At 59.5% G+C, this 27,533-nt stretch overlaps 1 protein-coding gene across 1 annotated transcript; it reads right to left on the reverse strand.

Moving 5' to 3' along the window:
- Positions 1-21,974: 21,974 nt before the first annotated feature.
- On the reverse strand, positions 21,975-26,516 carry LOC137458556 (uncharacterized). Its single transcript, XM_068169988.1, has 5 exons — positions 26,472-26,516; positions 25,413-25,883; positions 23,108-23,213; positions 22,258-22,521; positions 21,975-22,182 (listed from the first exon to the last, which is right to left on the reverse strand). Exons 1-5 carry the CDS (start codon positions 26,514-26,516, stop codon positions 22,082-22,084), a joined length of 987 nt encoding a protein of 328 aa, XP_068026089.1. The 3' UTR covers positions 21,975-22,081.
- Between the last annotated feature and the right edge of the window lie 1,017 nt (positions 26,517-27,533).

Genomic DNA, 27,533 nt, shown 5'->3' on the forward strand with positions numbered 1-27,533 from the left:
GATGGTGAAGATCTCCTCAGAGCGGCACAGCAGGGACTCTCCTTGCGCCTTCGCCCTCTGCTGCTGGAAGATGCGGGGGAGCCGGGAACGGCGTCCCTGGGGCGCAGGCTGCTTCCTGGGCTCCAGGGGGGGACGCGGCTTGAACTGCCCCCACAGCCTGCAGCCCAGAGACAAAGCCCAGCAGACAAGGGCATCACCAGCAGCTCTGCAGAGGCTCTGGCAGAAGCGCTCGGGGAGGCACAGCAGCGGCACAGCAAGGGGCTGCCCCCGAGCCCCCGGCTCCCAGCCCACGATCCCTGCCTCTTCCCTGGCCACTCGCACTCCCTGCTTGCAAGCTCGGAAGAGCTTTGTGAAAGGCAGCAGCCCCCCGGGAGCCTTCCTGCTTCACAGCCACTGCCACAGCTGATGGAGGCTCCAACAACAGCCTCGAGTGGCTCTTCCTCCCCTGGAGCTGCTCAGGGCTGCTCTTTGCACAGCCTCAGCTTGCACAGCAGCCACACACTGGGCAAGGAAAAGCACTGAGCGAGGGGAACCTGGGGCTGGCCTCTAGGGCCTGCCTGGCCCAACCACACTGAACTTGACTTGCTCACAAGCCCCTGAAGAGCACTCCAGCTGAAGGCACTTTCCTCCCCAGCTGTGGCTTCAGACTAACTCCAGATCCCTCCATGCACCTGGGGCTGGAAAGTCACCCAAGGCTTCCCGGGATCCCCCAGGCTTTGCAGTGTGCTTTCCAGCTCAGCCCCTGGGCTCCAGCTCTTCCTCTGCTGCCTGAGGTGGCAATTTCCAAGCTTCCCCACAGGCAGCCTTTGGAGAGCCTGCCCCATCTCCCACCACCACAAAGACACAGGTGCTGAAACTCAACTGGACTTCTAAGTCCTGCCTTGCTCCACCCTCCCTGCAGAACCCTCCACCTCCCAGCTCTGCTCAGCCTCCAAGGCAGGGTGGAAATAGCTCCTGGTGCTGGAAACTGGGACACCAGCAGGCAGTTAACAGCCTGCAGCAGGATAGCCTCAACCTTCTGGGCCCCTGAAGCACTCTGCCCTGCACAGGGCTGGGAAAGGAGCCTGCCAGCTTGTGCCAGCTGCAGCAGGAGAAGCTGCAGCGAGTAGCAGCAGAGTTGTGCTGCATGCAGCTGTGCTCAGTGCTGCTACTCAGTGCAGCCCAGCACTGAGCCTTGCCTCAGCCCCATGGTCCCTCTGGAGCCCAGAGATCTCTGGGCCTCAGTGCTTTGTGGCCCCCACAAGTCAGTTTGCTCTCTGAGGAAATCCAGGCCCTGCAGTTCCTCCCCAAGACACCATCCTCAGCTGGAGTGTGGATGCAGCTGGGAAGGGAAGTGCTGAGCTCCAGTAGCCCAAAGCCCAGGGATCCAGGCCTTGGTGCTGTGGGGGCTTTCCTGGCCTCAACCACTGCAAAGCACCCAGAGCCCTGGAGGCCACACTTGAGTGTCACCCTTGGAGAGGGATCTGCCTGCAGTGCAGCTTTCCAACCCACCTCTGCTGCTGCTCCTCCTCCTCCTGACTAGCAGCAGCCTTCCACTGGAAGTGAGCTCTCACACTGCTGCTGTTGTGGATGAGCAGGGTGCTGCGGCTGCTCAGCGACAGGTAGGTCTGCTCCATGCTCAAGGAGCTCCTGTCCAGCCTGATGTTCACATCCACAGCTGTGCCACTGAGGCTGCTGTGAATATCTTCTCCTGCAGGAAAGCAGAGGGGAGTCTTGCTCATCTCACTTGCAAGCTACAGCAGCATTTGGATCCTTTCTGCCAGCCCCAGAGAGCTCCAGTGCTCACTGCAGGGCTGCAGCACCACAGCAGCACCCAGGGAGCACATCAGGCTGCCCAGGAGCCAGGGGCAGCAACAGGGACAAAGCAAAGCTCTGCTGCAGGCAGAGACAACACAGCCCCAGGGCACCTGTGAGCAAGGCTCTGCTTCAGCATCAGCTCTGCTGAGCCAAGCCTGTGGGCAGCATTTGGAGGTCCCAGCTCCGCTCCCCACTTCCTCCTCAAGGGCCTGCTGAGGCTGACACTTCTCCTGGGGCCTGCTCTTGGCTTCTCCCACCCCAGGAGGAGTTTGACACCTCTCCAAGGAGGCAGTGAGCACTTCCTGCCCGAGCCCAAGAGCCTTTTAGTCCTGAAGCTGGGAGCTGTGGGATGGAGATGGATGGAGGAGAGTGCAGCAAAAGGCTCTGAGGCAAGGCAAGGGAGAAGCAGAGCAGGGGACAGAGGAGTGCCAGAGGCCCTGGGCACCACAGCGTCTGACAGAGCCCTGCCCTCCTCCTGTCAGCCCTCAGGCCCAGCACTGGCTGGGAACCAAAGCTCAGGCTCTGCAGTGGGCAGCCAGGGACACAGAGTGCAGGCAGGCAGTGCCCAGCACTGACCTGAGTCCCAGTGCAGGCTCAGGACCCCGCGGTGCTCCCCGGTCCGCAGCGGCAGGAACTCCACAGCCACCTGCACAGCAGCACCGACCCCCAGAGCTCCCACACAGGGCTCAGCAGAGAATGGGCTGCAAGAGAGAGACACAGCAGGGCTGCTGCAGAGACCTGGGCACCACAGCCCTGCTGCAGGCCACTGCTCTGCAGCTGCCTTCTGCAAGCAAGGAGCAAAGCAGCCCCAAGCAGCAGAAGCAGAGAACCTTTTTGGCTGGAAGAGATCTTTCAGCTCCAGTCCAACCATGCTCCCATTGCTAGGGCACCCCCAAACCATGGCCCTCAGCACCACACCAACCCCCCAGGGATGGGGACTCCACCACTGCCCCAGGCCACCTGGACCAGGCCTTGACAACCCTCAAGGGCAAGAAATTGTTCCTCATGTCCCAGGCCACACACAACTGAGGGCATTTCCTCGTGGCCTAGCACTTGTTCCTTGGGAGCAGAGACCAAGCCCTGCCTGGCTCCAGCCTCCTGTCAGGGAGCTGAAGAGAGACAGAAGATCTGCCCTCAGCCTCCTCCAGGCTAAACATCCCCAGTGCCCTCAGCCTCTCCTCACAAGACTTTTGCTCTAGACCCTTCACCAGCTTTGTAGTCCCTCCTGGAGCCACCCCAGCACCTCAGTGTGCTCCCTGCAGTGAGGGGGCCAAAAGTCAATGCAGTACTCAGGCTGTGCATCCAGTGCCCAGTGCAGGCTACACTGCCCTGCTCCTGTTGGCCACACCATGGCTGACCCAGGCCAGGATGCTGTTGGCCTGCTCAGCCACCTGGCCACCGGCTGGCTCATCTGCAGCCTCTGTTGAGCAGCACCCCAGGTCTTTGCTGGGCATCTTTCCAGCCACTCTTCCCCCAGCCTGCAGTGCTGCAGGGGGTTGCTGTGACCCAGGTACTGGCCCTGCCACTTGGCCTTGATCAACCTCATGCCATTGGCTTGGCCTTTGATCCAGCCTGGCCAGGTGCCTCTGTAGGTTAACAGGCACCTCAGCACTGCTGCCCAGTTGGGCCTGTCTGCAAACTGACTGAGGCAGCCTCAATGTCCTCACCCAGGGCATTGAGCAAGTGTTCAGGAGAGCTGGCCCCAGCACTGAGCCCTGGGGACCACCACTGGGGACCAGACACCAAGTGGAGTTAGCTCCCTTCACTGCAGACAGCAGAAGGAAAACCAACCCCCCAGGGGATCAGAAAGAGAGCTCCTGGCTCAGTGCTGAGGAGATTCAGCCCTCAGAAAGGCCTAGAGTAGAGAAGGACAGCAGGTGCCCCATACACTGCATCCAGCTCCCTGCAGTGAGGCTGCAGAGCCCAGCTGCTGGCAATGCCACCAGAGCAGGGCTGCTGGAGAGCACAGGGCTGGAAGGGCTGCTGGAGAGCACAGGGCTGGAAGGGCTGCTGGAGAGCACAGGGCTGGAAGGGCTGCTGGAGAGCACAGGGCTGGAAGGGCTGCTGGAGAGCACAGGGCTGGAAGGGCTGCTGGAGAGCACAGGGCTGGAAGGGCTGCTGGGGAGCACAGGGCTGGAAGGGCTGCTGGGGAGCACAGGGCTGGAAGGGCTCCTGGCACTCTGAGCTTCCCCCTGGCTCCCTGCCACCCAGAAACCTCACCTGAAGAGCTGCAAATGGCAAGGCAACTCCTGTCCCAGGAGATCCCAGCCTAGAAAGCAGAGGCAGGGACAAGCAAAGCCTGGCCTGAAGAGCAGAGCAGGATGCTGAGCTCCTCACCTCTGAGTGCTGAGGCTGTAGTGAGCCTCCCGCTCGCCCACGTTGCGGAGCAGCAGAGTCCTCTGGGTGCTGTACTTGACTGGGCAGATGGAGAAGTTTAGCTGCTGGGGGAAGTCCAGCACAGCCTGGGCACCTACAGCCCGGATGGGCACAGTGAACTCCTCCCTCTGGGTGACACAGAGCAGCTGGTGACAGTAATCCTGCAGGGAAAGGAACAGCCTCAGCAGGCTGCAGGCAGTGGCAGCCCCAGGGCAGAAGGGAAGCTGCTGGGCTTTGTCTCACTGCCAGCTGCAGGCAGAGATGCAGCAGCCCCTGGGCACCCTTCTCTCCTGCAGCACAACTGGCACAGGGCTGGGAAGGATCAGAGCTGAGCCAGCCCCTCTGCCCCACCTGCTCTCTCAGCAGGCCAGCAGCACCAAAGCAGATTCTCTGATGCTTGGATGCTGAGGCAGCCCAGAGTGACTCCACCTCAGGGGTGCCAGCCCCCCAGAGCCACTGAAGCCTGGGAAAGGCACCCAGCTGTGCCACGGTGCCAAGTGCAGTCCCAGCAATGCAGGCACCTCCTGGAAGCTTGGCAGGGATGCTCAGGCACATTGCCCAAAGGCCTTTGCCACATCACCATCAGCAGTGGCTCCCAGCTCCCCACAGCCACCAGGCAGTCACCTGGGCATGGAAGGAGATCAGGTTGGTCAGGCAGGACCTGCCCTTCCTAAATCCATGCTGGCTGGGCCTGAGCCCTTGGCCATCCTGTAAGGGCTGTGTGATTGCACTCAAGATGACCTGTTCCATAACCTTGCCTGGCACTCAGGTCAGGCTGACAGGCCTGGAATTCCCTGGCTCCTCCTACCACTGCAGGCAGCAACCTCTTGAGACCTGCAGCCTCACCTTGTTCTCCTCAGGGGTGAAGAGGATGCAGTAAGTAGAAGCCATGCCAGGTGCTACCTTCTGGCACACATCCTTGGGGCCAACCAACTTGAAGTAAGGAGAGGTCTCCAGGATGACCTTCACCCACTGAGGAACCTGCAGGGAAGACACAACTGGGATTTTGCCACCTGTGGCACTGTGAGAGGAAACCTGGCCATGGCCAGCTGCCATCCTTCCTTCCCAAGGCACTTCCAGCACAGAGGACAAGGCTGGAGCCAAGTTCCTGCTGCCTGGGCAAAGGAGCTCTGGGACATGGGCTGCAGGCCCAAGCCCTGCTGTGAAGCAGAGCCAGAGGAAAGGAGAAACTGAGGCCCATTTTAATGAGGAAAGGGGAAAGAGCAGCACAGTGTCTGGGGTCAGTGTGGAGCACACCAATGTCCCAGGGGCCTCTTGCCAACACTCCCAAGCCAGGCACCAGAGCAGGAATGGCTCTGTTCTCCCCAGCAGGAACTGAGAGGGACCACACTTTGCAGCCTTCCTTGCCAAAGGGGCTTCTCTTTCCAGCCACAGCCCTGGCAAAGCCTCTTCTCTCAGGACACACTTGGACTGCTCTTGCTCTTCCCCCACAGCTTTTGTTGTCCCCTTGTTTCCCCCAGGAGGGAGGTGTGTGGGGGGGAGCTCCTTCCCCTGCTCTCATGCAGGCTGCTTCTGCCTTCCCAGCTGCTCTCCTCTCCCCTTCACATCTTGCTCCCCACTGCAGAGCAGCAGCTTCCAGGACACTTCCTTTGCTGACCCTTCTCTGCCTCCAGCACACTGCCTGCTGCATGGCAAGAGAAGCCCCTGTGTGCACAGGGTTCTCTCCTGGAGCACCTTTGAACCCAGCCCCACTCCTCCCTCCTGTCTCTTCTCACCAGCTTGCTCTGGGCACCTGCCTCACTCCAGCAAATGTTTCCCCAGCTCAAATTCAAAGGGTCTCAAATCTTCCTCTTTCCACAGGAACAAAACTGCTGGCATTTGGCAGCATTTCCCTGCTCCACTTCTTTGGGGAATCTCCTCAGCACCACCAATTCTTTCCAAGCACAGGTGGAGACCTTCAGGAGGAGATGGCTCTGGATGTGCTGTGGTGTTCCAAAGGGAAAGCAGAGCTCCAGGAAAGCCCCAGCAGGGCTGAATGAAGCGTAGCAGGACCCCCAGGTCGTGCCTAAAGGCCTCCCCTTGCTGCTGCTCCATCAGTCTGTTCCACTGCTCTTTCCAAACACCTCTCCTGGAGTTTCAGTGCCACTCCCTAGGACTTATTCCAGCCTCAAGCAGAGAAGACAGCCCCTGAGCTTTGTCAGGGGATTGAAGCAGCTAAGCAGGCTGTGAGAGGCAGAGAGGCCCTCCCCAAAGGCAAGAGTAACCAAGGAGCCATCAGGATGCGCTGCACACCTGAGGCAGAGCGTGAGACGAGAGAACAGCTGCAGAGCCCTCAACATTCTCAGCAAGCCAGGGCTTTCAGAGGCAAGGCTGCTATCTAGGCAAGCTCCTCTGGGCTAGCTCCCAGCAGCACATGGCAGTGTCAGAGACAGCATGCCCAGAGAGGGCAGGTTCCTCCCACCCCCCAGCACTTACCCTGCCCTTGTTGCGCAGAACCAGCGTCGCTTCGTAGACCTGGTGGGGGAGGTAGTTCTGGAAGACCACCTCTGCTGGGAGAGGCTCAAAGCAGCTCTGCTGCAGGGCAGCTGGCAGCTGGGGGTGCACAGAGAGCAGGGAGAGGTTCAGCTGCTGGCAGCAGGACTCATGAGTGACAACCCTACACTGCTCTCCAGTCCAGCCCAGTCTCCTGGCGAGTCCCTCTGCCCAGCTCAGCCTGGGCAAGCAGAAGCTCTCCCACCTGGCTCCTGGGTGGCTCAAGAGGAGCTGGGCTGTGCTGAGCAGGCTCAGGCTAAGCAGCTCTTGGGCTGTCTCTCCAGGTTCCCTCTCCCAAACACAGGGCAAAGCCCTGTGCTGCTGTGGTCACACAGCACCAGAGCACTCCCTGACAGTGCTGGCAGCACTCATGGAGCAGCTGAGGGCCAGCAATGGACAGGAGGCTCCAGGGGAAACACTCTGGGGATGATCTTTGCTCTGAGGCAGGGAGGCCGAGGCCCACACAGCCCCAAAGAGCTTTGCCAGTGTAAAGCCTGGGAGCTGCTAAGGAGAGAACAGCAGCAGAGGAGGGAAGGCAGGACAAGGAGAGCTGAGTGCTGGCGAGGTTCAGCTCCTTTCTCTGCAGCACTGGGCAGCTGGAGGAGGACTGGACTTGGCAGCTCCTTCTGCCAGGAGCTTTCAGTGGCTCTTTGGTCCTGCTCTGGTGCTGCTGCTTTTGTTCAACTCCACTGCAGCAGCAGCCTGGCAATGCACACAAGCAGCAAATGCTGGCAGAGCAGAGGCACTGCTAGGAGAAAGTTCCTCCCTGCTTTGCCTCCCCTCTCCCAGCTGTGCTGCTCCCACTCACCAGACCCAGGCAGCTCTCCTGCTGCTCCACACAAGCCATGGCCAGGCTGAAGCCAGCAGCTGCAGCATGCTGCCAGTTCTCTGTGTGCCCAGCTGAGGGCTTCCCAACCTCCTGGGCTGGCCAGGGCAACCCACAACCAGTATGTCACAGGTCTGCTGCTGGCAATTGCTGCTCAGCAGCCTCCCTCCCTGCTCTGCCCTCGGGGCTGTGTGCTCTGGCCAGCAGCTCTGCAGCAAAGCAGCTTGAGGCACAGCTGCAGCAAACACTCAGCCAGACAAGGCACAGCCAGGGGCTGAGGCCCCTCTGCAGCTGGCAGGAGCCTGCAGCCTGCAAAGCCAGCCCCCTGGGAGGGCCCCAACCTGCTGCTCCACCCCAAAGCACCACTGCAGCTGAGTGTGCTCAGTGCTGAGCAACTCCTGCAGGCCTTCAGCCCCCCAAGGCCAAGGCTGCCAGCAGCGAAGGAGTCCCAGCCCCAGGCACTTGGCAGCGACCACCCCAAGCAGCAGCTGCCTGTGGCAGCAGGAGGATGGCAAATGGCAAGCTCCTGCCCTTGTGTCCTGCCCCAGCCTGCCCCCTGCATGGGGCTTGAGTGTCAGGGGCTCAGCTCCAGGAACCCCCCCCAGCTGCAGCAGAGCTTCTGCAGCACAGCTCAGGACTTGAACAGCTCAGCAGGGAGCAAGGTCTGAGCTTTCTCCTGGCAGGAGGAACTCAGCACTGCCAGCAGCTGCACAGCACAACAGGACCTGGCCAGCCAGTTAGAGCTAAGCTGGAGGCAGGCCTGCCACCAGCAGGCTCCTCTCCAAATGCCTCCCCAAACAGCAAGGAAAGGGCAGGAAAAGCTTACCTTTGGGCAGGAGGCCTCACTGGAGTCTGCAAGCTGGGCAATCAGGGGCAGGGTCCTGGCCTCAGGCTTGCCCCTCCTGGTAACAGGGGGCAGCTTCCCCTCCAGGCTGCTGCCCCTCTGGGTGGGGATTGGGGGCAGCTTCCCCTCCAGGCTGCTGCCCCTCTGGGTGGAGACTGGGGGCAGCTTCCCCTCCAGGCTGCTGCCCCTCTGGGTGGGGATTGGGGGCAGCTTCCCCTCCAGGCTGCTGCCCCTCTGGGTGGAGACTGGGGGCAGCTTCCCCTCCAGGCTGCTGCCCCTCTGGGTGGAGACTGGGGGCAGCTTCCCCTCCAGGCTGCTGCCCCTCTGGGTGGGGATTGGGGGCAGCTTCCCCTCCAGGCTGCTGCCCCTCTGGGTGCAGATTGGGGGCAGCTTCCCCTCCAGGCTGCTGCCCCTCTGGGTGGAGACTGGGGGCAGCCACATCTCCTGAATGCTGCCCAGCCTCTGCCTGAGCCGGGGCAGCCTCCTCTCCTCAGCCTTGCCACCCCTCTGGATGATCTGGGGCAGGCTCCCCTCCTGAGTGCCACCCAGGCTCTGCTCCATGAGCTCAGGCATCTCCTGCAGGAAGGAGGAGGGAGTCAGCTGAAACACACACCACCAGCACAAGCCACAGCAACCCCTCTGCTCCTCTTGTCCGAGTGCCACTGAGGAGTAATTTGTGGTCAGAGCTACCAGGCCAGTCCTGGAAGCCTCCTGAGGGACCTGCTGCAGTGTTTCAGATCAGAGCATTCCTGAGCCAGAGCAGAAGGGACAAGCTCTAACCAAGGGGCTCTGTCCCATGAGCTGCTGCCTGCTTTGCTGGGGCACTCCTGGGGATTGCTGCTCTCTGGGCATTTGTTCCCCCTGTAGTGCTGCTGGATAGAGCCAGGGAGCTCTGAAGAGAGCAGGGCAAGAGTGCTCAGAACTGCCCCAGCTCTGCCCTTGCCCCAGGCTCCCCAGCCTGCCCTGGGGAGATGGCACTGCTGGGGGAGGCAGAGGAGGGCAGAAAAGCAGCCCTGTGCCAGGACTGAGGTGCAGAGGAGTGTCTCCAAGTCTGAGTTCTCCTTCATTAGCACTTTTCTCTCTGTCCTGGCCTCACAGAGCCCTCCTCAGAAGCCTACAGAGACATCTCCTTGAGAGACCATCAGCACCAGGGCATCTCCAGTCAGGTGAGCTGCAGTCAGCAAAGGGGACAGTTATGGAGAGGAAGGAAGAATTGCCCTGGCTCCAGAGGGGTGGCTCTGTGCTCCACGTAGGCTATCCCAGCAGGGTGGGGGTTGGAAGGCACCTCTGGGGATCAGCCAGTCCAACCCTCTTGCAGAAACCCAGAGCAGCTTGCCCAGGATCACATCTAGGTGGGTTTGGAATCTCTCCAGAGAAGGAGACTCCACAACCTCTCTGGGCAGCCTGTTCCAAGGCTCCTCCTTGACCACAGCAGCTACTTACAGTTCCAGGCTGCTTTGCCTCTCTGGCTGGCTTCAGGTGACCAGGTGCTGCCACTGTGCCCTGGAGCCCCTCAGGCATTTTGGAGGGCCTCCTGGAGCGCTGGTTCTGCTCAGTGGCCATGGCTCAGCTCACCTGCAAGGAGCAGCAGCAGACCTTTGAAAAGCCAGAAGCCCACTCCCAGCAAAGCCAAAGGCTCCACAGTGTCTCCAGGCTGGGGCATCCTTCCCCAGGGGAGAGCACCTGGGCTGCCCTGCTGCTGTTTCTGCCTCGGGGAGCACAGGGCTCCATTCCCTGGGCAAGAAGCAGAGCTGCTCAGCAGAGTTGCTCAGGGCTGCTCTGCTTGGCTTCAGGGACAGAAATGAGCCAGCAAAGATGACTCCTTCCAGACACACAATTACCACAGTGCCCACCAGCATTTCTCCATGGAGAATGAGGGCCCTGCTCTTCACTCCCTGACACCCAAACTCAAGGCTCCCCACAGGCACTCCAGAGGCTGCAGCAGCAGAAAGAAAAGCAGGAAACCACTCAAGGGAGAAGCTCAGCAAGAAATGCTGCAGGGGTGAGAGCAGGGCCACTTAAGGCTTCATCCTAACAGCAGCAGAGGCTCTCCAGCCTCCTTAGCCTACAAGTAGCATGGCTTAACAGGTCCCCCTGAGTGAAGCAGGTCCAGGTTAACTTCTTCCACTCAGCAGCATGGCCACCACCTCTCTCCATCGACACAAAGCTATCAACAGTGAGCTCCACTCTGCTGAGGGGCACCAGCGATCCACAGCCAAGCTGGCACAAGAGGCACTGCCAGCAGCCCTGGAAAACAGCCTCTCCCCCTTGCTGAACCATCTGCAGATCCTGCAGCAGCACTTCCCAGTGTCCAGCAGAGGCTGTTGATGGTCACATCCTGAGCAGCTGCCTTCCTGGAGCCTCCCTGAGAGCTCTGAAATGCTCGGTAACCCTCAGTCCCAACCAAGCTGCTTTCATCTCAATCCTCCAAACCTGCTTGGGCAAATAATTCTCAGTGTGCCTGCCCCACCCCCACACTGGGGCCCAGCCTCTGGAAGAACAGAAACACTCAGCTCAGAGACACCCAGCTGCAGAAGGGGAAGTGACCAAAAGCAGCAGCAGGAATGCAGCCTCCAGCCTGACCTTGGCAGGCTCAGCCTGGTGCCGGCTCCCCAGCACACACAGGCACTGCTGGCTGCCAGGACAGGGAACATTACCAGCGGCTGCCCTGCTGCAGCACTGCCTGGGACCCCGTGCTGGTGAAGCTTGGACTTCACGGAGTTGTTTCCCATCCCTCAGTTCAGAGGCAAGGCTGGACAACCTGTCCTGAGTTACCTGCAGCCTCCTGAAGCAGTCCAGCCTCTGGATTTTCAAGAGAGAGATGCAGGAATTGCTGCTTCTCAGGAAATCCCCTAGGGTTTTAAAATGCAAGGAAAGGAGAGTTGGGCTGGGGGAGCTTTGCAGTCTCTGCTACCTAGGCAGCTGCTGCATCTTTCATCCTCAGCCTGCACAGCGTTTGCTAGGCAGAGGAGAAATCCTCTCCCCCCTCACTTGCAGATGGGGCAGCAGAGGTGAAAACTGAAGGCAAAAACATCCCAAAGCCCAGGTGCAAGGGAAGGAGGATCAGACTGGCAGCAGGGAGACAGGCAGCCTCTCTCCCCTCCACGTTTAGTCCCAGCCTGGAGGCAGACACAGCAGCATCCCATGGCAACAAAGAAGACCCAGAGGGATTTTGTGTTTCAGGGAGCAGTTTGTCCAGCTGTGGGGGCAGGGAGAAGGGGCTCCAGCTCCTCCGGGGGTGCCCAGCATGGCAAGTGCTGCAGCTCCAGGGGCCTGTCCCCCAGCACAAGAACCTCCCCTTGGCTAAGGGGCAGCCTCCTCCCTCAAATCCTGCCCCGAGCAGCAGCTGGGTGCCGGCAATGGCCTCAGCACTGCTGGGTGGGACAGCGGCGCTCAGGCTTCCACCCTCCCTGCTCAGCCCTGCTCCCAGCCCTCCCTCCTGAGGCAGCCAAAGCCCCTCCCGGGGCTTGGCTGGGGAGGGGACACAGCCATCGTCACCTCGGCCCGGGGCCGGCACCAGTCTCCAATGGGATCCACCAGGATCCACCAGCATCCACCAGCATCCACCAGCGATCCCACTGCCACACAGTCGCGGCTGGGCTGTGCCTGGTTGCCACAGCGACAGAGCCTGAGGCCACCCAGCGGCACCCTGGCAACCGCGGGGACAAAGAGGGGAGTGCCCAGCGCTGGGACCAGACGGCAGCCAGCGGGCACAGGGCTGCCCAGAGCCTACAGGGGAGCTGCCTGTGCCCCCCTGCTCCAGCTCCCCCAGGGCAGGCCCAGAAAGCCCCCCAGGAGCCAGGGCTGCCAAGCTGCTCCTGCGGGGAGCCCCCACACAGCTCCTGCTGCCCCAGGAGACTCAAACCAGCTGCCTGCCCCTCTGGCCATGCTGCCCTGGCTGAGCCCAGGCTGCCACTGGCCTCCTGTGCTGCAAGTGCCCCTTGCTGGCTCAGGTCCAGTTCCTCACCCACCGGCACCCTGAGGCTGCAGGCTGCTCCCAGGCTTCCCAGGGAGGCTGTGGCTGCCTCTTCCCTGGGGGTGTCCAAGGCCAGGTCGGATGAGGCCTCCAGCAGCTGAGTCCAGTTGAGAGCTGTCCCTGCCCAGGCTGGGAAGGTTGATCTCTGAGGCCCCTTCCAACCTCAGCCCTTCTATGCTGTTTCAAACACAACTCACCCTACAAAGCAGTCTTGCTTTTCACTCACCTCAGAGAGGGAAGAGCACTGCAGGATGCATAGCCCAGAGTGGCTCCCAGAGCCCCTGCTCAGGCAGCATTGCCCCTGGCAGCTAAAGGTCTGCTTTGTTTCAGCAGCAACCTGACTCTGTCAAACTGCTCAAAGGAACTACAGAGCCTGCAGGTCCCCCACACTCCCGGGGGGGTCAGGGGCGCTGAGAGATGTCTGTGTTCCTCTTGGCCCCACACTCCCTTGCTGCCCAGGAGGCCCATGGTGGGCTGCAGGACACTGTCAGCATGCTGTGCAGCACTGCTGCAGGTGCTGGCAGGGACACTGCCAGTGCCCTTCCTTCAGCTGGCCCAGGATGTCACCCAGCTGCTTCAGCACTCCTCCAGGCGTGGCTGGAAACCGGGGAGCACAGTGCTCAGTCAGCTCAGCATCTCCCACAGCCATGCCCAGGACCTGCTTGGCCAAGCAGAGGCCCCAGCCAGGCCCCAGCTGCAGTTCCTTGACCCCCAAACCCACCTCCTCTCAGCCAGGTGTACCTGCTGGCAAAGATTCTGCTCAGCTCCTCCAGGACATGGTTGAGTTTCACCTGCAGGTCCTTGAGGCTCTCTCTGGCTTCTGGCTCCAGCTGGAGGAGGGACAGATTGGAGAAGCCATCAGGGTCCCTGGTGCAGCCCTGGGGGACAAGGCCCTGGGGATGCCTGCAGAGCATCTCCCAGCAGCAACAGCAGCTGAGGGAGAGCAGACATTGACCACAGCCAGAGACTCCAAGAGCCCCTGCTCAGGCAAAGTTGCCACTCTGCAGCCATTGCACTCTGCAGCCATTGTGGCTCCAGAGCTGACCGGCACCGGCACCGGCACCGGCACCGGCGTGCTTGAGCTGAGAGCTTCCTCTGCTGGTTTATAGTATTTAGGGGAAATACAATTGATTGTATTTATAACTATAGCACTGAAATAAATACATGATAGTATCTAGGTGGAACAGATATATGTATTGATTAGTTTGTTGTAACAACGAACAACAGAGCCCTGAGCCATGGCAACAACTCAGCCAAAGGCGATCAGAAAATCACTTGGTGCCCAGACAGAGCTGCTGCACAAACACACAGGAGTCCAGGCTGCTGGCTGCAGAGAGTGCTGGAGCCTGGCACTTGGAATGGAGGGGGAAGGAGACAACACCTCTGTCAGGTGTGAGCAGGTGAACTTTCTCCTCCGCCTGCTGGCTGAGCTTAAGGCTGGAGTGGCCGAGCTGCAGGATGAAGCATCCAGGCTCAGGACTGCAGGGGAATGTCAAAGGCAGTTAGAGATGTGGGAGCAGGCTCTGCAGCCCTCCCCTGTTGCGGGAGGCATCCCTGGAGACAGGGAGGGATGGGTACAGGTCCCTGTCAGGGGAAGCAAGGGGAATCCATCCCGGCCCTCTCCCCCCCCAGTTGCCCTTGCATAATCAGTATGAGGCCCTGCAGGCCGAGGGCAACGGGGAGGAGAGGGCTGAAGGGGAACCATTGAAGGAGATGCCTAAGGCCAAGCAGTCCCCACCAACTGTAAGGACCAGCACTGTCCAGACAAAGAGAAGGGTTATAGTTGTTGGGGACTCTCTCCTGAGGGGGACTGAGGGAGCCCTGTGTCATCCTGAGCCATCCCATAGGGAAGTGTGCTGCCTGCCTGGGGCCCAGAGAAGGGACAGCACCAGGAGACTCCCTAAGCTGATCCAGCCCTCTGACTGTTACCCATTGCTGGGAATCCAAGCTGGAAGTGATGAGATTGATAAGAAGGGCAGCAGGACAATCAAAAAGGAACTCAAGGCCCTGGCACAATTGATTGATGGGGCAGGAGCTCAAGTGGTGTTCTGCTCAGTCCCCTCAGTGGCAGGGGAGTACACTGAGAGGAACAGGAGAGCCCACACCATCAACAACTGGCTCAGGGGATGGTGCCAGCAGTGGAATTTTGGCTTCTTTGATCATGGGGCAACTTCTCCTGCACCCAACCTGCTGGGTCCTGATGGGGTGCAGGTATCCAGAAAGGGCAGGAGGGTACTAGCACTGGAGCTGGCAGGGCTCATTGGGAGGGCTTTAAACTAGGTCTGAAGGGGGTGGGTGAGGAAAGCAGTCTCTCTGGAGAGGAGAGAGTGGGACACAAATGAGGCTGGATTGAGAAGTTGAGAGCCCAGCTGCAGTGCAGCTCCACCAATGCACCCAGCATGGGCAACAAGCAAGAGGAGCTGGAAGTCCTGGTCCACCAGGAGGACTAGGATATAGCTGCTAGTACAGAAGCATGGTGGGATGATTCACACAAGTGGGGCACTGCACTGGGGGGTTCCAGGCTCTTCAGGAGAGACAGGGGAGGGAGAAGAGGAGGAGGGGTGGCTCTGTGCGTTAGGGAATGGCTCGATGCCGCAGAGCTTGAGGAGGAGGATGAAAGGGTTGAGTGCCTGTGGGTTAAGATCAGAGGGAGGCCTAACAAATCTGACATCCTGGTTGGAGTCTGTTGCAGACCACCCAGCCAGGATGAGGAGGCTGATGAAATACTCTCTAAGCAACTGGAGCCTGTCTCAAGATCATCAGCTCTTGTCCTTGTGGGTGACTTTAACCTGCCAGCTATCTGCTGGGAACTTAACTCAGCAGGGAGGAGGCAGTCCAGAAGGTTCCTGGAGCGCATGGAGGACAGCTTCCTGGGGCAGCTGTTAAGTGAGCCTAGCAGGGGTCAGGCTCTGCTCGACCTGCTGGTCTCCAACAGAGAAGGGCTGGTGTGAGATGTGATGGTGGGAGGCTGCCTAGGGTGCAGTGATCATGAGAGAGGGAAGGTTTCAATATGCAGGGAGATAGGGAGGAGCAGGAACAGAAGCCTCGCTCTGGACTGCCGGAGGGCAAACTTCAGCTTGTTCAAGCAGCTGACTCGGAAAGTTCCCTGGGCAGCAGCCCTCAAGAACCAAGGGGTCCAGGCTGGTTGGCCCTACTTCAAACAGGAGCTCTTGAAGGCACAGGAACTGGCAGTTCCCATGGGCTGAAAGATGAGCCGAGGGGAAGGCTCTGGGCCTGGATGGGCAAGCAGCTCCTGAAGGCATGAAGGGAAACAAGAGGCTGTATCCCCTTTGGAAAGCGGGGAGGCAACTGGAGATACATTTAAGGATGTTGCTGGAACGTGCAGGAGACAAATGAGAGAGGCAAAGGCCCAGCTGTTACTCAAGCTGAACTCTGCTGGGAAGGAGAACAAAAAGCAGCTTTCTAAATACATGAATGCTAAAAAGAGGGCAAGAAGAACCTGCACTCCTTCTGGGACCTGGAGGGGAACACTGTGACTGAAGAGGAGGCAAAGGCTGAGGTCCTGAACACCTTCTGTGCCTCAATGTTTAACAGCAAGGCAGGAGGAGCTCAGGAGGAGTGGCCTCCGGAGCTGGGCGGTGGGGTCAGGGAGCAGTGTCATGGAGACTCCAGGCCTGGCAGCCTGAGCTCAGTGCCAGGGAAAGTGATGGAGCAGATTGTCCTGGCGGCAATAACTGCGCACCTGAAGGACGGCCAAGGGCTCAGGTCCAGCCAGCATGGATTCAGGAGGGGCAGGTCCTGCCTCTCCAACCTGATCTCCTTCTATGACCAGGTGACTGCCTGGTGGGTGTGGGGCAGGCTGTGGATGTGCTCTGCCTGGACTTCAGCAAGGCCTTTGACACCGTCCCCCACAGCAAACTGCTGGCCAAGCTGTCAGCCCCTGGCTGGGACAGCAGCAACTCTGAGCTGGGTTAGGAACTGGCTGGAGGCTGAGCCCAGAGAGTGGTGGTGAATGGTGCCACAGCCAGCTGGCAGCCAGGCACCAGTGGTGCCCCCCAGGGGTCAGTGCTGGGCCCCATCCTCTTTAACATCTTCATTGATGATCTGGATGAGGGGATTGGGTCAGGCATCAGCACATTTGCAGATGACACCCAGCTGGGGGCAGATGTTGGTCAGTTAGAGGACAGAAGGGCTCTGCAGAGGGACCTCGACCGACTGGACAGATGGGCAGAGGCCAACAGGATGGCATTCAACAAGTCCAAGTGCCAGGGGCTGCACTTTGGCCACAGCAACCCCAGGCAGAGCTACAGGCTGGGGGCAGAGTGGCTGAGAGCTGCCAAGCAGAGAGGGACCTGGAGGTGCTGATTGACAGCTGCCTGAACATGAGCCAGCAGTGTGCCCAGGTGGCCAAGAAGGCCAAGGGCATCCTGGCCTGCATCAGGAACAGTGTGGCCAGTGGGAGCAGGGAGGTCATTGTGCCCCTGGACTCTGCTTTGGTTAGGCCACACCTTGAGTCCTGTGTCCAGTTCTGGGCCCCTCAGTTTAGGAAGGAGGTTGACTTGCTGGAAGGTGTCCAGAGAAGGGCAACAAAGTTGGTGAGGGGCTTGGAACACAGCCCTATGAGGAGAGACTGAGGGAGCTGGAGTTGCTTAGCCTGGAGAGGAGGAGGCTCAGGGGTGACCTTATTGCTCTCCACAAATACCTGAAGGGAGGTTGTGGACAGGCAGAGGCTGGTCTCTTCTCTCTAGCAACCAGCCCCAGAACAAGAGGACACAGTCTCAGGCTGTGCCAGGGGAGGTTTAGGCTGGAGGTTAGGAGGAAGTTCTACACACAGAGAGTGATTGCCCATTGGAATGGGCTGCCCAGGGAGTTGGTGGAGTCACCATCACTGGAGGTGTTCAGGAGGAGACTTGATAGGGTGCTTGGTGCCATGGGTTAGTTGTTTAGGTGGTGTTGGATGATAGGTTGGACTCGATGAGCTTGAGGGTCTCTTCCAACCTGGTCTATTCTATCCTATTCTATTCTATCCTATCCTATTCTGTCCTATTCTCTGTATTGACTGTTGGAGACCATGTAGACCGTGGTAGCCTCTATAGAGGGCTATAGAGCCTCTATAGAGCATTATGGAGACTCCATAGACCCATGGGGGCCTCTATAGATGCTTATGGAGCCTCTATGGTGTCATATTGAGCCCATATTGAGCCAATGGGAGCAGCTATAGAGCCCGTGGGAACCTCTATAGAGGAATAGAGAGCCTCTGAAGAGCCCTTGGGAGCCTCTAGAGAGGCCCATAGAACCCATAGAGCATTGGAGCCTCTACAGAGGTCTGTGGAGCCTCTATCCTGGCCATTGGAGGCTCTATGTAGACCATGGTAGCTTCTCTAGAGGCCTATGCAGCCTCTCTATAGACAGTGGGAGCCTCTGTAAAGGCCTATGGAGCCTCTACAGAAGCCTATGGCACCTGTGTAGAGCCGGTGGGAGCCTCTCTAGAGGCCTATGGAGACTCTACATAAACCATGGGAGCCTCTCTAGAGGCCTATGGAGACTCTCTCTAGACCTTGGGAGCCTCTCTAGTGGCCTATGGAGTCCATATGGAGCCAAAGGGAGCCTCTGTAGAGCCCCTGGGAGCCTCTCTAGAAGCCTATGGAGCCTCTCTAGACTCTCATGCAGACACTCTATCCCCCTGGGAGCCTCTCTCTAGACCTTGGGAGCCTCTCTTGTGGCCTAAGGAGCCCACAGTGAGCCCATGGGAGCGTCTCTAGAGCCCGTGGGAGCCTCTCTAGAGCCCTAGGAAAGAGCTGTTCAGGAGAAGGTTGGAGCCTGGAGCGGGGCCCAGCTGGGCACTCCTGCCCCCGAGCAGGCACTGCTTGGAGCTTGCCCTGCATCAAGCTGGGAAGGTAAAGAAAGGAAGATGAAAAATGGAAGACTGAAAAGCTTGGGGTCTAGGATCTGCCTTGAGAAGCTGGGGACCACCTCTCAAGCCTTGCTTGTCACACAAGCCCACAGCCTGGTTCCTGCTCAGTGCTGCAGCAGCAATCCTCAGCAGATGCTCCAAGGACTCTGTTCACAGCCTGCCCTCAGGCTCCAGGCTCAAGAAGGTCTAAGAATTGCCTGGAGGCTTTGTGTGCCAGAGTTCAGTTGAGTGACTCTCACTCCTGCTCCTGAAGAGCTTCTGCCCTTGCCAGAACATAAGGACAGCTCTGAGTCAAGAAACAAAGAGCAGCCCAGAGCAGAACACCTTGTGAGGCCCAGCTGGCACCAAGCAGGATGGCTGAGCTGCAGAGCCAACCACCTGTGCCTTTGTGCCAGGGGTACCTGAGCACTGCCTGCAGCTGCTGGCACTGCCCCTGCTGAACTGCCAGAGCAGGCCAGGAGGGAAAGAGAGCTCCTAAGAAAATGGCAGCTGCAGAGAATGTCCTGCTTGACAGACAAGCAGCTAGGGGAAAAGCTGGCCAGGAGCTCAGAGAATCACAGACTGCTAGGGGCTGGCAGGGACCTCTGGAGAGCAGCCAGTGCAGCAGCAGCCAGAGCAGCAGCAGCCAGAGCAGGTCCCACAGGAATGCAGCCAGCTGGCTTTGGAAAGGCTCCAGAGAAAGAGACTCCACCACCTCTCTGGGCAGCCTGCTCCAGGCCTCCAGCACCCTCACCCCAAACAAGTGTCTCCTCCTGTGGAGGTGGCAGCTCCTGTGCTCCAATTGGTGCCTCCTCTTCCCTGGCCTAGCCCTGGGCACCACTGAGAAGAGCCTGGCACCTCCAGCTGACTCCCAGCCCTCAGATATGGATAGACAGTGAGCAGGTCCCCTCTCAGCCTTCTCCTTGCCAGACTAAAGAGCTCTCAGTCTTTCTTCAGCACAGAGATGGTCCAGTCCCCTCCTCATCCTCCTAGCTCTCTGCTGGGCTCTGTGGCAGTTTGAGGCTGCTTGCCTTGAAGAACTGCAAAGCTCCAGCAGCTAGAAAGGTCCAGGAGGTGTCCCACAAAGTGTCACCTCTGGATTCCATGCCCAGGAGTCCTGCCCCCCTGGAACACTGCCTGCAAAGCTCCTTTCTTCCCTTTTCCCTTCCTCTCTCCTCCTGGGAAGATGTGCAGGTTCTTAGCTGAGGCCTGCTCAGCATTGGTGCTTCTGCCAAGCAGGCCTGGAGCAGCTGAACTGGGGCCTGGAGCTGCCAGGCTGAATCTTGTGCTGCGGCACAAGCGGTGGGGGAAGGGAGGGGAGAGAGGCAATGGCAGGGAGGGGGCCGTGGAAGCCTGGGGGTGGGTGGCCTGGTAGAGAGAGAGGTCTGTGTGAAGCTTTGGCTTCAGGAGCTTCTGTGTGGAGCCCAGAGCAGGGATTTCTGTCTATTTGCTCTGCACTACAGCCCTGGAGCAGTGGAGTTTGTGAGCAGCCTCTCCAGTGCAACTTCCCCATCCTATCCCCTCCTCTCTGGCAGCCCAAGCCCTTCTCTTGCCCCTTGTGCAGCAACAGAGCAAGCTGCCTGCTCCTGAAAGCACCCCAGGCTCTCTCCAGCAGATCCCTGTCCCTCCTGACCTGGGCAGAGGCAAACCCACACCTGGGAACAAAACTCCCTGAGCAATGCTGCTGGCTTGGCTCAGGCCCCGAGGCCTGGCAGCACAGGAACAAGGGCACTCCTGAGCCACACAGGAGGAGGTTGCTAAGAGGATGTCTGGGGGGGCTGCACAGCTGCCTCCAGAGGAAGTCAGCCTTGGCTCAGAGCAGTTGAAGTGCAACCCAGTTGTAAAAACACCAGAGGGGGAAAAGCAGCCAGGCAGAAACTGCTGGGAAAGTCTGCCCTGGAGTCAGCTCTCCTGCTCCAGGCACCAGGGCATGGCAGTGATCAGCGCTCCCTTGGCAGCTGAGAGCTGGCCCAGCAGCAGCCTTTAGCAGGCCAGGCTTACCTAGCTTGTGTCCAAGGGAAAACTAAGCCCATGGCTGCTCCCCCTTAAGCCCAGGAGGGGCAGGAAGAAGCCAAAGGAACCCTGCCTGCTGTGGGCACTTGGGAAACAAAGCCAGAGAGCCAAAGAGAAACCCCTGTGGAAAGAGAGCAGGAGAAAGCTGGAAGGCAGCTGAAGGCAGAGCTGAGAGAACACAGCCCAGGCAGTGCCAGCTGAATACCTCTTGGCAGGATGTCCTGGGTGGACAGGACTAGGCCCAAAACAGGTTTCAGTCAGAGCCCCAAGAAGCTGGGGGAGACAGACCAAAGGAAAGATGTCCCAGCACAAAGCTAGCCAAAGCTGTTTGGCAGGGATCCTGACCACTCAGCGCTGTGCTGATGCCCAGCAGGGGATGGGCTAAGTTTCCAATCGCTTCTCTGCCAGGGCTCAGTTGTGTTTCACAGCAGCAGTTCAACAGAGAGCTTCTTCAGTCACCCGGCCCCTGTTTGCCTTTGCCTCTGGCTCCTCTTCAGCCAGCCAGGTGTGTGCCACTCGCCCATCCCCCTGCACCAGCATCCCCCACCTGTACTCCAGTTTCACTTTCAGTGTCAGGCACCGTGCTTGGGTCCTATTTGTACTGTTCCTTGGCTTTACCAAATTATACCCAGCACAGAGTTCTGGGTGATAAACTTTCCTGCCCGCTGCTCCCAACCCCAGGTCTGGGCCTGACTCACAATCTCCGGCCTGAATATTGCTTCACAGTGTCACAGGATCACCGAGGTTGGAAGAGACCTCAAGGATCATCCAGTCCAGCCTGTCACCACAGACCCCATGACTAGACCATGGCACCAAGTGCCTGGACACCTCCAGGGGTGGGGACTCCACCACCTCCCCAGGCAGCACATCCCAATGACCAATGACTCTCTCAGTGAAGAACTTTCTCCTCACCTCCAGCCTAAACCTCCCCTGGCACAGCTTGAGACTGTGTCCCCTTGTTCTGGGGCTGGTTGCCTGGGAGAAGAGACCAACCCCTTCCTGGCTACAACCTCCTTTCAGGTAGTTGTAGAGGGCAATGAGGTCACCCCTGAGCCTCCTCTTCTCCAGGCTAAACAACCCCAGCTCCCTCAGCCTCTCCTCACAGGGCTGTGCTCAAGGCCTCTCCCCAGCCTTGTTGCCCTTCTCTGGACACCTTCAAGTCTCTCAATGTCCTTCTGAAACTGAGGGGCCCAGAACTGGACACAGGACTCAAGGTGTGGCCTAACCAATGCAGAGTACAGGGGCCTCCCTGCTCCTGCTGGCCACACTATTCCTAATGCAGGCCAGGATGCCCTTGGCCTTCTTGGCCACCTGGGCACACTGCTGGCTCATGTTCAGGCAGCTGTCAATCAGCACCCCCAGGTCCCTCTCTGCCTGGCTGCTCTCAGCCACTCTGAGCCCAGCCTGGAGCTCTGCCTGGGGCTGCCGTGGCCAAAGTGCAGCCCCTGGCACTTGGACTTGTTGAATGCCATCCTGTTGGACTGTTATGAACATGTATCAGAGGATGGAGTACATAAAGGGAAGCAAAGTTCTGTATGGTGTGCCTGTTGGTAGAGCACAGACTCCCCGCGCACCCAGCGCCGTTTGCTTGCCTTCTGTTGCCATTCGTCAGTGATTCTGATTATTGACTCCATGAAGCAGACTGGACATGAATTTCCTTCTCCCCCTCTGCCTTTGCTCCAGCAGTTTGAGTTTGCTGTCAGGAGGGCAGTCACTCTAGAGGGAATCCTTCCTCTCTCTAAAGTGTTCACATCGTTAGCGTTACCGAGGTGCTGGGGAAGGGATTCCCCACCGGATCCCCGAGCCCAAACAAAGGGGAAAGAAGTTTATTGATCTTTGGGGCAGGAAAGTTATGATGAATAAAAGAAATTGATTTCTTCTATTAATTGATCATCCTGCTTATCAAGCCTTAGGAGCCTTATCTTCTGACTTGATCCAATTCAGAGGGAGACTTCTCCAGGTCATCTGCGGGCAGCTGGAGCTCAGAGCTGGTGACAACAGCGCTGAGGAGAAGCTGCACCTCGCGGCTGCTGCCCTCCAGCACAGTGTGGCTCTGGCCTGGCAGCCTCTCCTCTTACCCTCCAGGCTGTCCTCCTCCAGGCTGCTCTCAGGGAGGTTCTCCTCCTCCCTGCCTGCCACCAGCCCTTGGATGTTGTCCAGGCTGAAGTCCTCCTGGCAGCCTGCCCCCAGCAGCCTGATGGTGCTGGCCCCAGCAGGGTTGTCCAGCACTGCCAGCTGGAGCTTCCCTTCCAGGCGTTGGGGCAGGCTGGCTTTGAAGAGCACCTCCAATTCTGCTGCCTGCCCACACTGCAGGAGCAGGGAAGCAGTGTGGAGCTTCCTCTCTGCACAGAGATGGACAGCAGGGACAGGTGAGGCACTGCAAACATTTCCATGCTGCACAAGAGGAAGCCCAGCTTCAAACCCAGCTGCCTCTAGGCACAGCCTGCCTCAGCAATGCTTCCAGACCTTCCTCCCAGGCTCACAAGGCTGGGACCCCACCAGCAATCTCCCTGCTGCTTGCCCTGAGCTCAGTTCAGCACTCAGCTCTGGCTCAAGCTGCAGCCAGCCAGCTCCTGCCTTCAGCAGAGCTGACTCAAAGAGTGCCTTGGGCTTTTGCTGGCTGGCTGTGGGCTCAGGGGCTGCCTCCTGCCAGGCTGGGGACTCCCCACCTGCAGCAGCAAAGACCTCAGATGCTCCACTGAGGTGCTGACAGCCCCCCAGGACTCAAGCCCCCATGTCCAGAGGAAGAGAATCACTTCCCAGAGCTTGCCAGAAGGAAAGCAACCCTGCAGAGAGTCCCTCTGCAAGAGCCCAGAGAGCCCCAGGACACAACCCAGGGCCAGCAGCTGCTTGCTGCTTGGCCAAGCCAGCAGCAGGAGAGGAATTCTCCCTGGGGGGGTCAGCACATTTCATGCTCCATGACTTCACCTTCTCCAGCAGAGTCCTCCATGCCCACAGCTTGGGAGAGGCATTTGGTGCTGGGCCTGGCTTTCAAGAAGAAAGCTCCCTCCTCATCCAGCAGGTCCAGCAGCACCTGGGAAAAGAGCAGGACCAGACTGGGGTGGGCACAGCATGGCCCAGGGCCTGAGCCCACACTGCTGCTGTTCCACCACAGGGAGCCCAGTGTGCTGCCCCCCTTCCAACACAGCTCTGAGCACAAGGCTGGAGTGAAACCAGACCAAGGCCAAGTCTCCACAGCCCCTGGGAGCTGATGGAAACAGAAGCAGGCAGGACAGGAGGGCCCAAAGTGATGAGCACAAGGGGACTAAACTACAAGTGAGGCTCAGCAGAGCCTGGTAAAGCAGGAGCAGAGCCAAGCCAGTGCCACCAGGACATCTATGGTACTGCTCTGTGTCCTTTGCATGGTACCCATTGCTCAGCTCACAGGCTTGGAGCTGGCAGGTGTCAGAGCCTTGGAGCTCCCAGCTGTGAGGGAAGGTTCAGGAGAAGGTCGGAGCCTGGAGCGGGGCCCAGCTCAACCGAGCACCATGGTCCACCAGGACACATCTCCCCTGCTTCCCCCCTCCTCACAGCCCAGGCTGCAGCTCAGCTCCCTGCCAGGGGTGCCCCATGGACGATGACCACGATGCCCCTGCCCTGTGGGGCTGCAGCTCCTTCAGCAGACGCAGCGGTGCCCAGGGGCCGGGCCAGGACCCTATGGACTGGGCTGGCCTCTGGCTCTTCTGAGGCCTCCCTGGTGCCAGTGGTGCTTTGCTGATGCTCTGCTGTGCACACACAGGTACAAGAGTCAGCCTCCTGCCCTCCTGTCATCCTCCTCATCCTCACCAGCCCCTCGGCTCCTGGCAGAGGAGACTCTGCTCAAGCCAATGGCACACCCATGGGCTCGCCCTGCCCTTCCTCTCAAGCCTGTGCAGATCAGGCTCTGCCCTAGATGCTGCTCCAGGTGCCCACAAGTGAATGGGGTGGCAGAAAGAGGAGAGCAGAGCATGCAGCAACACCCAAAAGGACTGAAGCCCAGTCTCCTGCCATGAACTCTCCACATGGCCCTCGTGGGAGCGTGGTGCCAAGCTTGCTGAGCAAGAAGGGCAAAGCCAGAAAGGAGCATCTGACACAGTCCCAAGGCAGAGGCTCCATCTGGGGCTCATCCAGGAGCTGGGTGCTTGAGGAATGGCACTGCAGCAGATGTGGCTGGGCTCTGAATTCCCCAGAACAGCCCTCAGGAGGTCACCCAGAGCCTCCTCAGCTTGCAGGGCCAGAGAGGAGAGCAGCGGTGCTGCCCTGCCTAGCACAGCTTCACCATCAGCCTGACCCCAGCAGCTCCTGGGGCAAAGCTGAGGCTCATTTGGCACAGCTGAGGCAAATTGCCCAGGCCCTTCCCTTGTCCCTGGTCCCCCCTGCCAGGAGCCATCCTCACTGCTTCCCCAGGCAGGGCAGACAGGAGCTGGCTTTGGTTGCGCTCCTGGCTGTCCCAAGCCACAGTTTCACCAGGGCCTTGCTCCACCCAGCTGGGGCATGAGGACTGCTGGAGCCCCAGAGAATGAGGCCCTGGAGAGCTGGGGGCTGGGCTCCCTGCTGAGCCCCCACTCAGGACAGCCGAGAGCAAAGCCTCAGCCTCGTCCTGGGCTGTGGGCTGCTCAGGCTTGGCCTCGACCTGCTGATCCTGCAGCCTTTTCTGGCCCCCAGACAGCTGCAGCAGCTCTGGAGGCAGCTGCTCCCCCGGGGCAGGAGGAGGCAGCAGCAAGGTGCTGCGGCAGTCGAAGCCTTCCAGCGCCCTCAGGATCTGTGCATGGGGAGGAGAAACCACCCCTGGGAGGCACTGCTGGAGCTCCAGCCCGGCCCGGCCACGGCCACGGCCACGGCCACGGCCCCAGCCCCAGCCCCGGCCCCGGCCCCGGCCCCGGCCCCAGCCCCGGCCCCAGCCCCGGCCCCAGCCACAGCCATAGCCCCGGCCACAGCCCCGGCCACAGCCATAGCCACAGCCACAGCCCCGGCCCCGGCCCCGGCCCCAGCCACAGCCATAGCCCCGGCCCCGGCCCCGGCCACAGCCCCAGCCACCCCCCCGGCCCAGCCAGCTTCCCCCTGTTGCCTTCCTCTCGACTGCAGGACCAGCCAAGCCCCTCCACAGCCTGCCAGCAGAAGAGGCTCACTCTGAACCACCACCCCCAGGCTGTGCCCTGCCTCCTGTCTCCATCTCCCTGGCACGAGGTTGGGAACACTGCGGTGCCCTGAAGCTGCACAAGGTGGATGTGGGGAGCAGAGCTCCGCTCTTTACCTGCTCCTCAGCAAGGTACTGCTGGTCAAACTCCAAGGAGTACAACTCGATGGGGAACTCACAAGGGTTCTTCACCACCACTGTGCCCTGTGCCCCGGGGCTGGATGGCAGCACTGGCCCCAGCTCCAGCACTTCAGGCTGGAACTCCAGGCGTGGCTCCAGCCCACTGCCCGAGACCAGCAGCTGGAGGTGCTGGCTGCTCTGGCAAATGTTGATCTTCAGCTGGCTCAGGTAGGGCTTCTGAAAAGAGAAAAGTGCAGAAGCTCCTCCATGAAGTGCCAGGGCCTCAAACTCAGCCTGTGCCCCGAGGCCAGGGCTGGCAGCAGCACCTCTCAGCTTGTAGGGAGCTAGGACCCAGCGGGCGGAGGATCTGGCGCGGTACGGGACGCGAGGGCCCCGCCCCTGCCAGCCAATAGCCTTCAGCTGACGGTGCCGGCAGCCGGCAGTGACGCACACCGCAGCTATATAGTGCTGCGGCGCTCACGGGCAGAGGCCGTTTGCCCTCCGCGCGTTGGTGTCTGCGAGCCCATGGACCGAGCGGCCTGGGGTTGGCCGCCGTGCCGGTCCTGAACCAGGTCGCCGCGCCTGCGACAGGCAGCAGAGCTGAATGGAGAACAGAAAGCAGGACAAGGAGGGCTGCTTGAAACCGGAGAAGGCAGAGTCAGGCTCAGGGAAGGGAGACACTTGGGATGCTGAGTGCTGAGCCCCTGGCCCAGGTTGCCCCACGGGGGAGATGCCCCACAGCAGCACAGGGCTTTGCCTTGCGTTTTGGAGAGGGAACCTGGAGCAAAGAGCTGCTCAGCATAGCCCAGGGCCCTTTGATCCCCCAGGAGCCAGGTGGGAGAGCTGCTGCCCTGCCAGGAGAGCAGAGCAGGCTGCTGGCTCAGGAGTCCTGCTGCCAGCAGCTGAACCTCTCCCTGCTCTCTGGGCACCTCCAGCTCTCCTCAGCTGCCCTGCAGCAGAGCTCCTTGGAGCCTGCCCCATCAGAGGAGGTCTTTCAGCACTCCCTCTCCCAGCAGCTCCACAGAAGGCTGCTGGCTCTGTGGAGCAAGGGCTCACTGCTGACTCTGCAGAAGCTTCTCTCCTGGAGGCAATAGTCACCATACACGTTATATGGTCTTTTGGGACGGACGTCAGTCCATCCCTGAGAGCTGCTTTGTATCCCAACTGGCACTTTCCCCCAACCTTCTAACACTTGCTCAAAACCTTGCTGTCCTTTAAACACACCTCCAACCACAATACAGGTTTGTTGTCGGGCAAGAGGGGACATGGGTCCCAGGAACACCTGTGCAATTCAGGCCTTGAAGGATTCTCTGTTGATAATATAGTGGTGGAGCAGGAGCTGTGAGAAAGTGTTGATTGCTTGGTATGCTGAAGTCCAGCTGCCCCTGAGAAGGGAGGCAAGCAAGATAAGGAGGAGGCGAGATCTGGGAAAGAGAGCAATTAGGCCGGATAGAAGAATTCCACAGAGTTGTGAAAACAATGATGTAACCTTTTAGAGAGCAACCAATAGTATGTTGCCAAGTGGGCATAATTATAGCAAACTGTATATAAGATGTGTCTGATGCTCAATAAAGTTGGAATCCGCTGATCAAATTGGTCGTTAAAGCGGCCCCCTTCTTGCAGTAGTTGTGCTCATAGTAAAGAACTTCTTCCTCATCCAATCCAAACCTACCCTGCTCCAGTTTCAAGCCACTGCCCCTGGTCCTCTGGCTGCATACCTTTGGAAACAGCTCCTCCTCAGCCCCCTTCAGCCACTGGAAGGCTACTGTAAGGTCTCCTTGGAGCCTTTGCTCCCCAAGCTGAACTCCTTCAACTCTCCCAGACTGTCTTTATAGGAGAGATGCTCCACGCTGCTGCTCTCAGCTTTGTGGCCTTCCTTGGGGCCTCTTGGTATAGAATCATTGAATCACTAAGGGTGGAAAAGACCTCAGAGATCATCAAGTCCAACCTGCCACCCAACAGCTCCTGACAACTAAACCATGGCTCCAAATGCCAAGGTTGAACACCTCCAGGGATGGTGACTCCACCACCTCCCTGGGCAGCACATCCCAATGGCCAATTTCTCCTCAGCTCCAGCCTGAATCTCCCCTGGCACAGCTTGAGACTGTGGCCTCTTGT

The sequence above is a fragment of the Melanerpes formicivorus genome, unplaced genomic scaffold, assembly GCF_026170545.1.
Source record: "Melanerpes formicivorus ecotype bairdi unplaced genomic scaffold, bMelFor1.0.p_v2 SCAF_259, whole genome shotgun sequence".
Taxonomy (NCBI): Eukaryota; Metazoa; Chordata; class Aves; order Piciformes; family Picidae; genus Melanerpes; species Melanerpes formicivorus.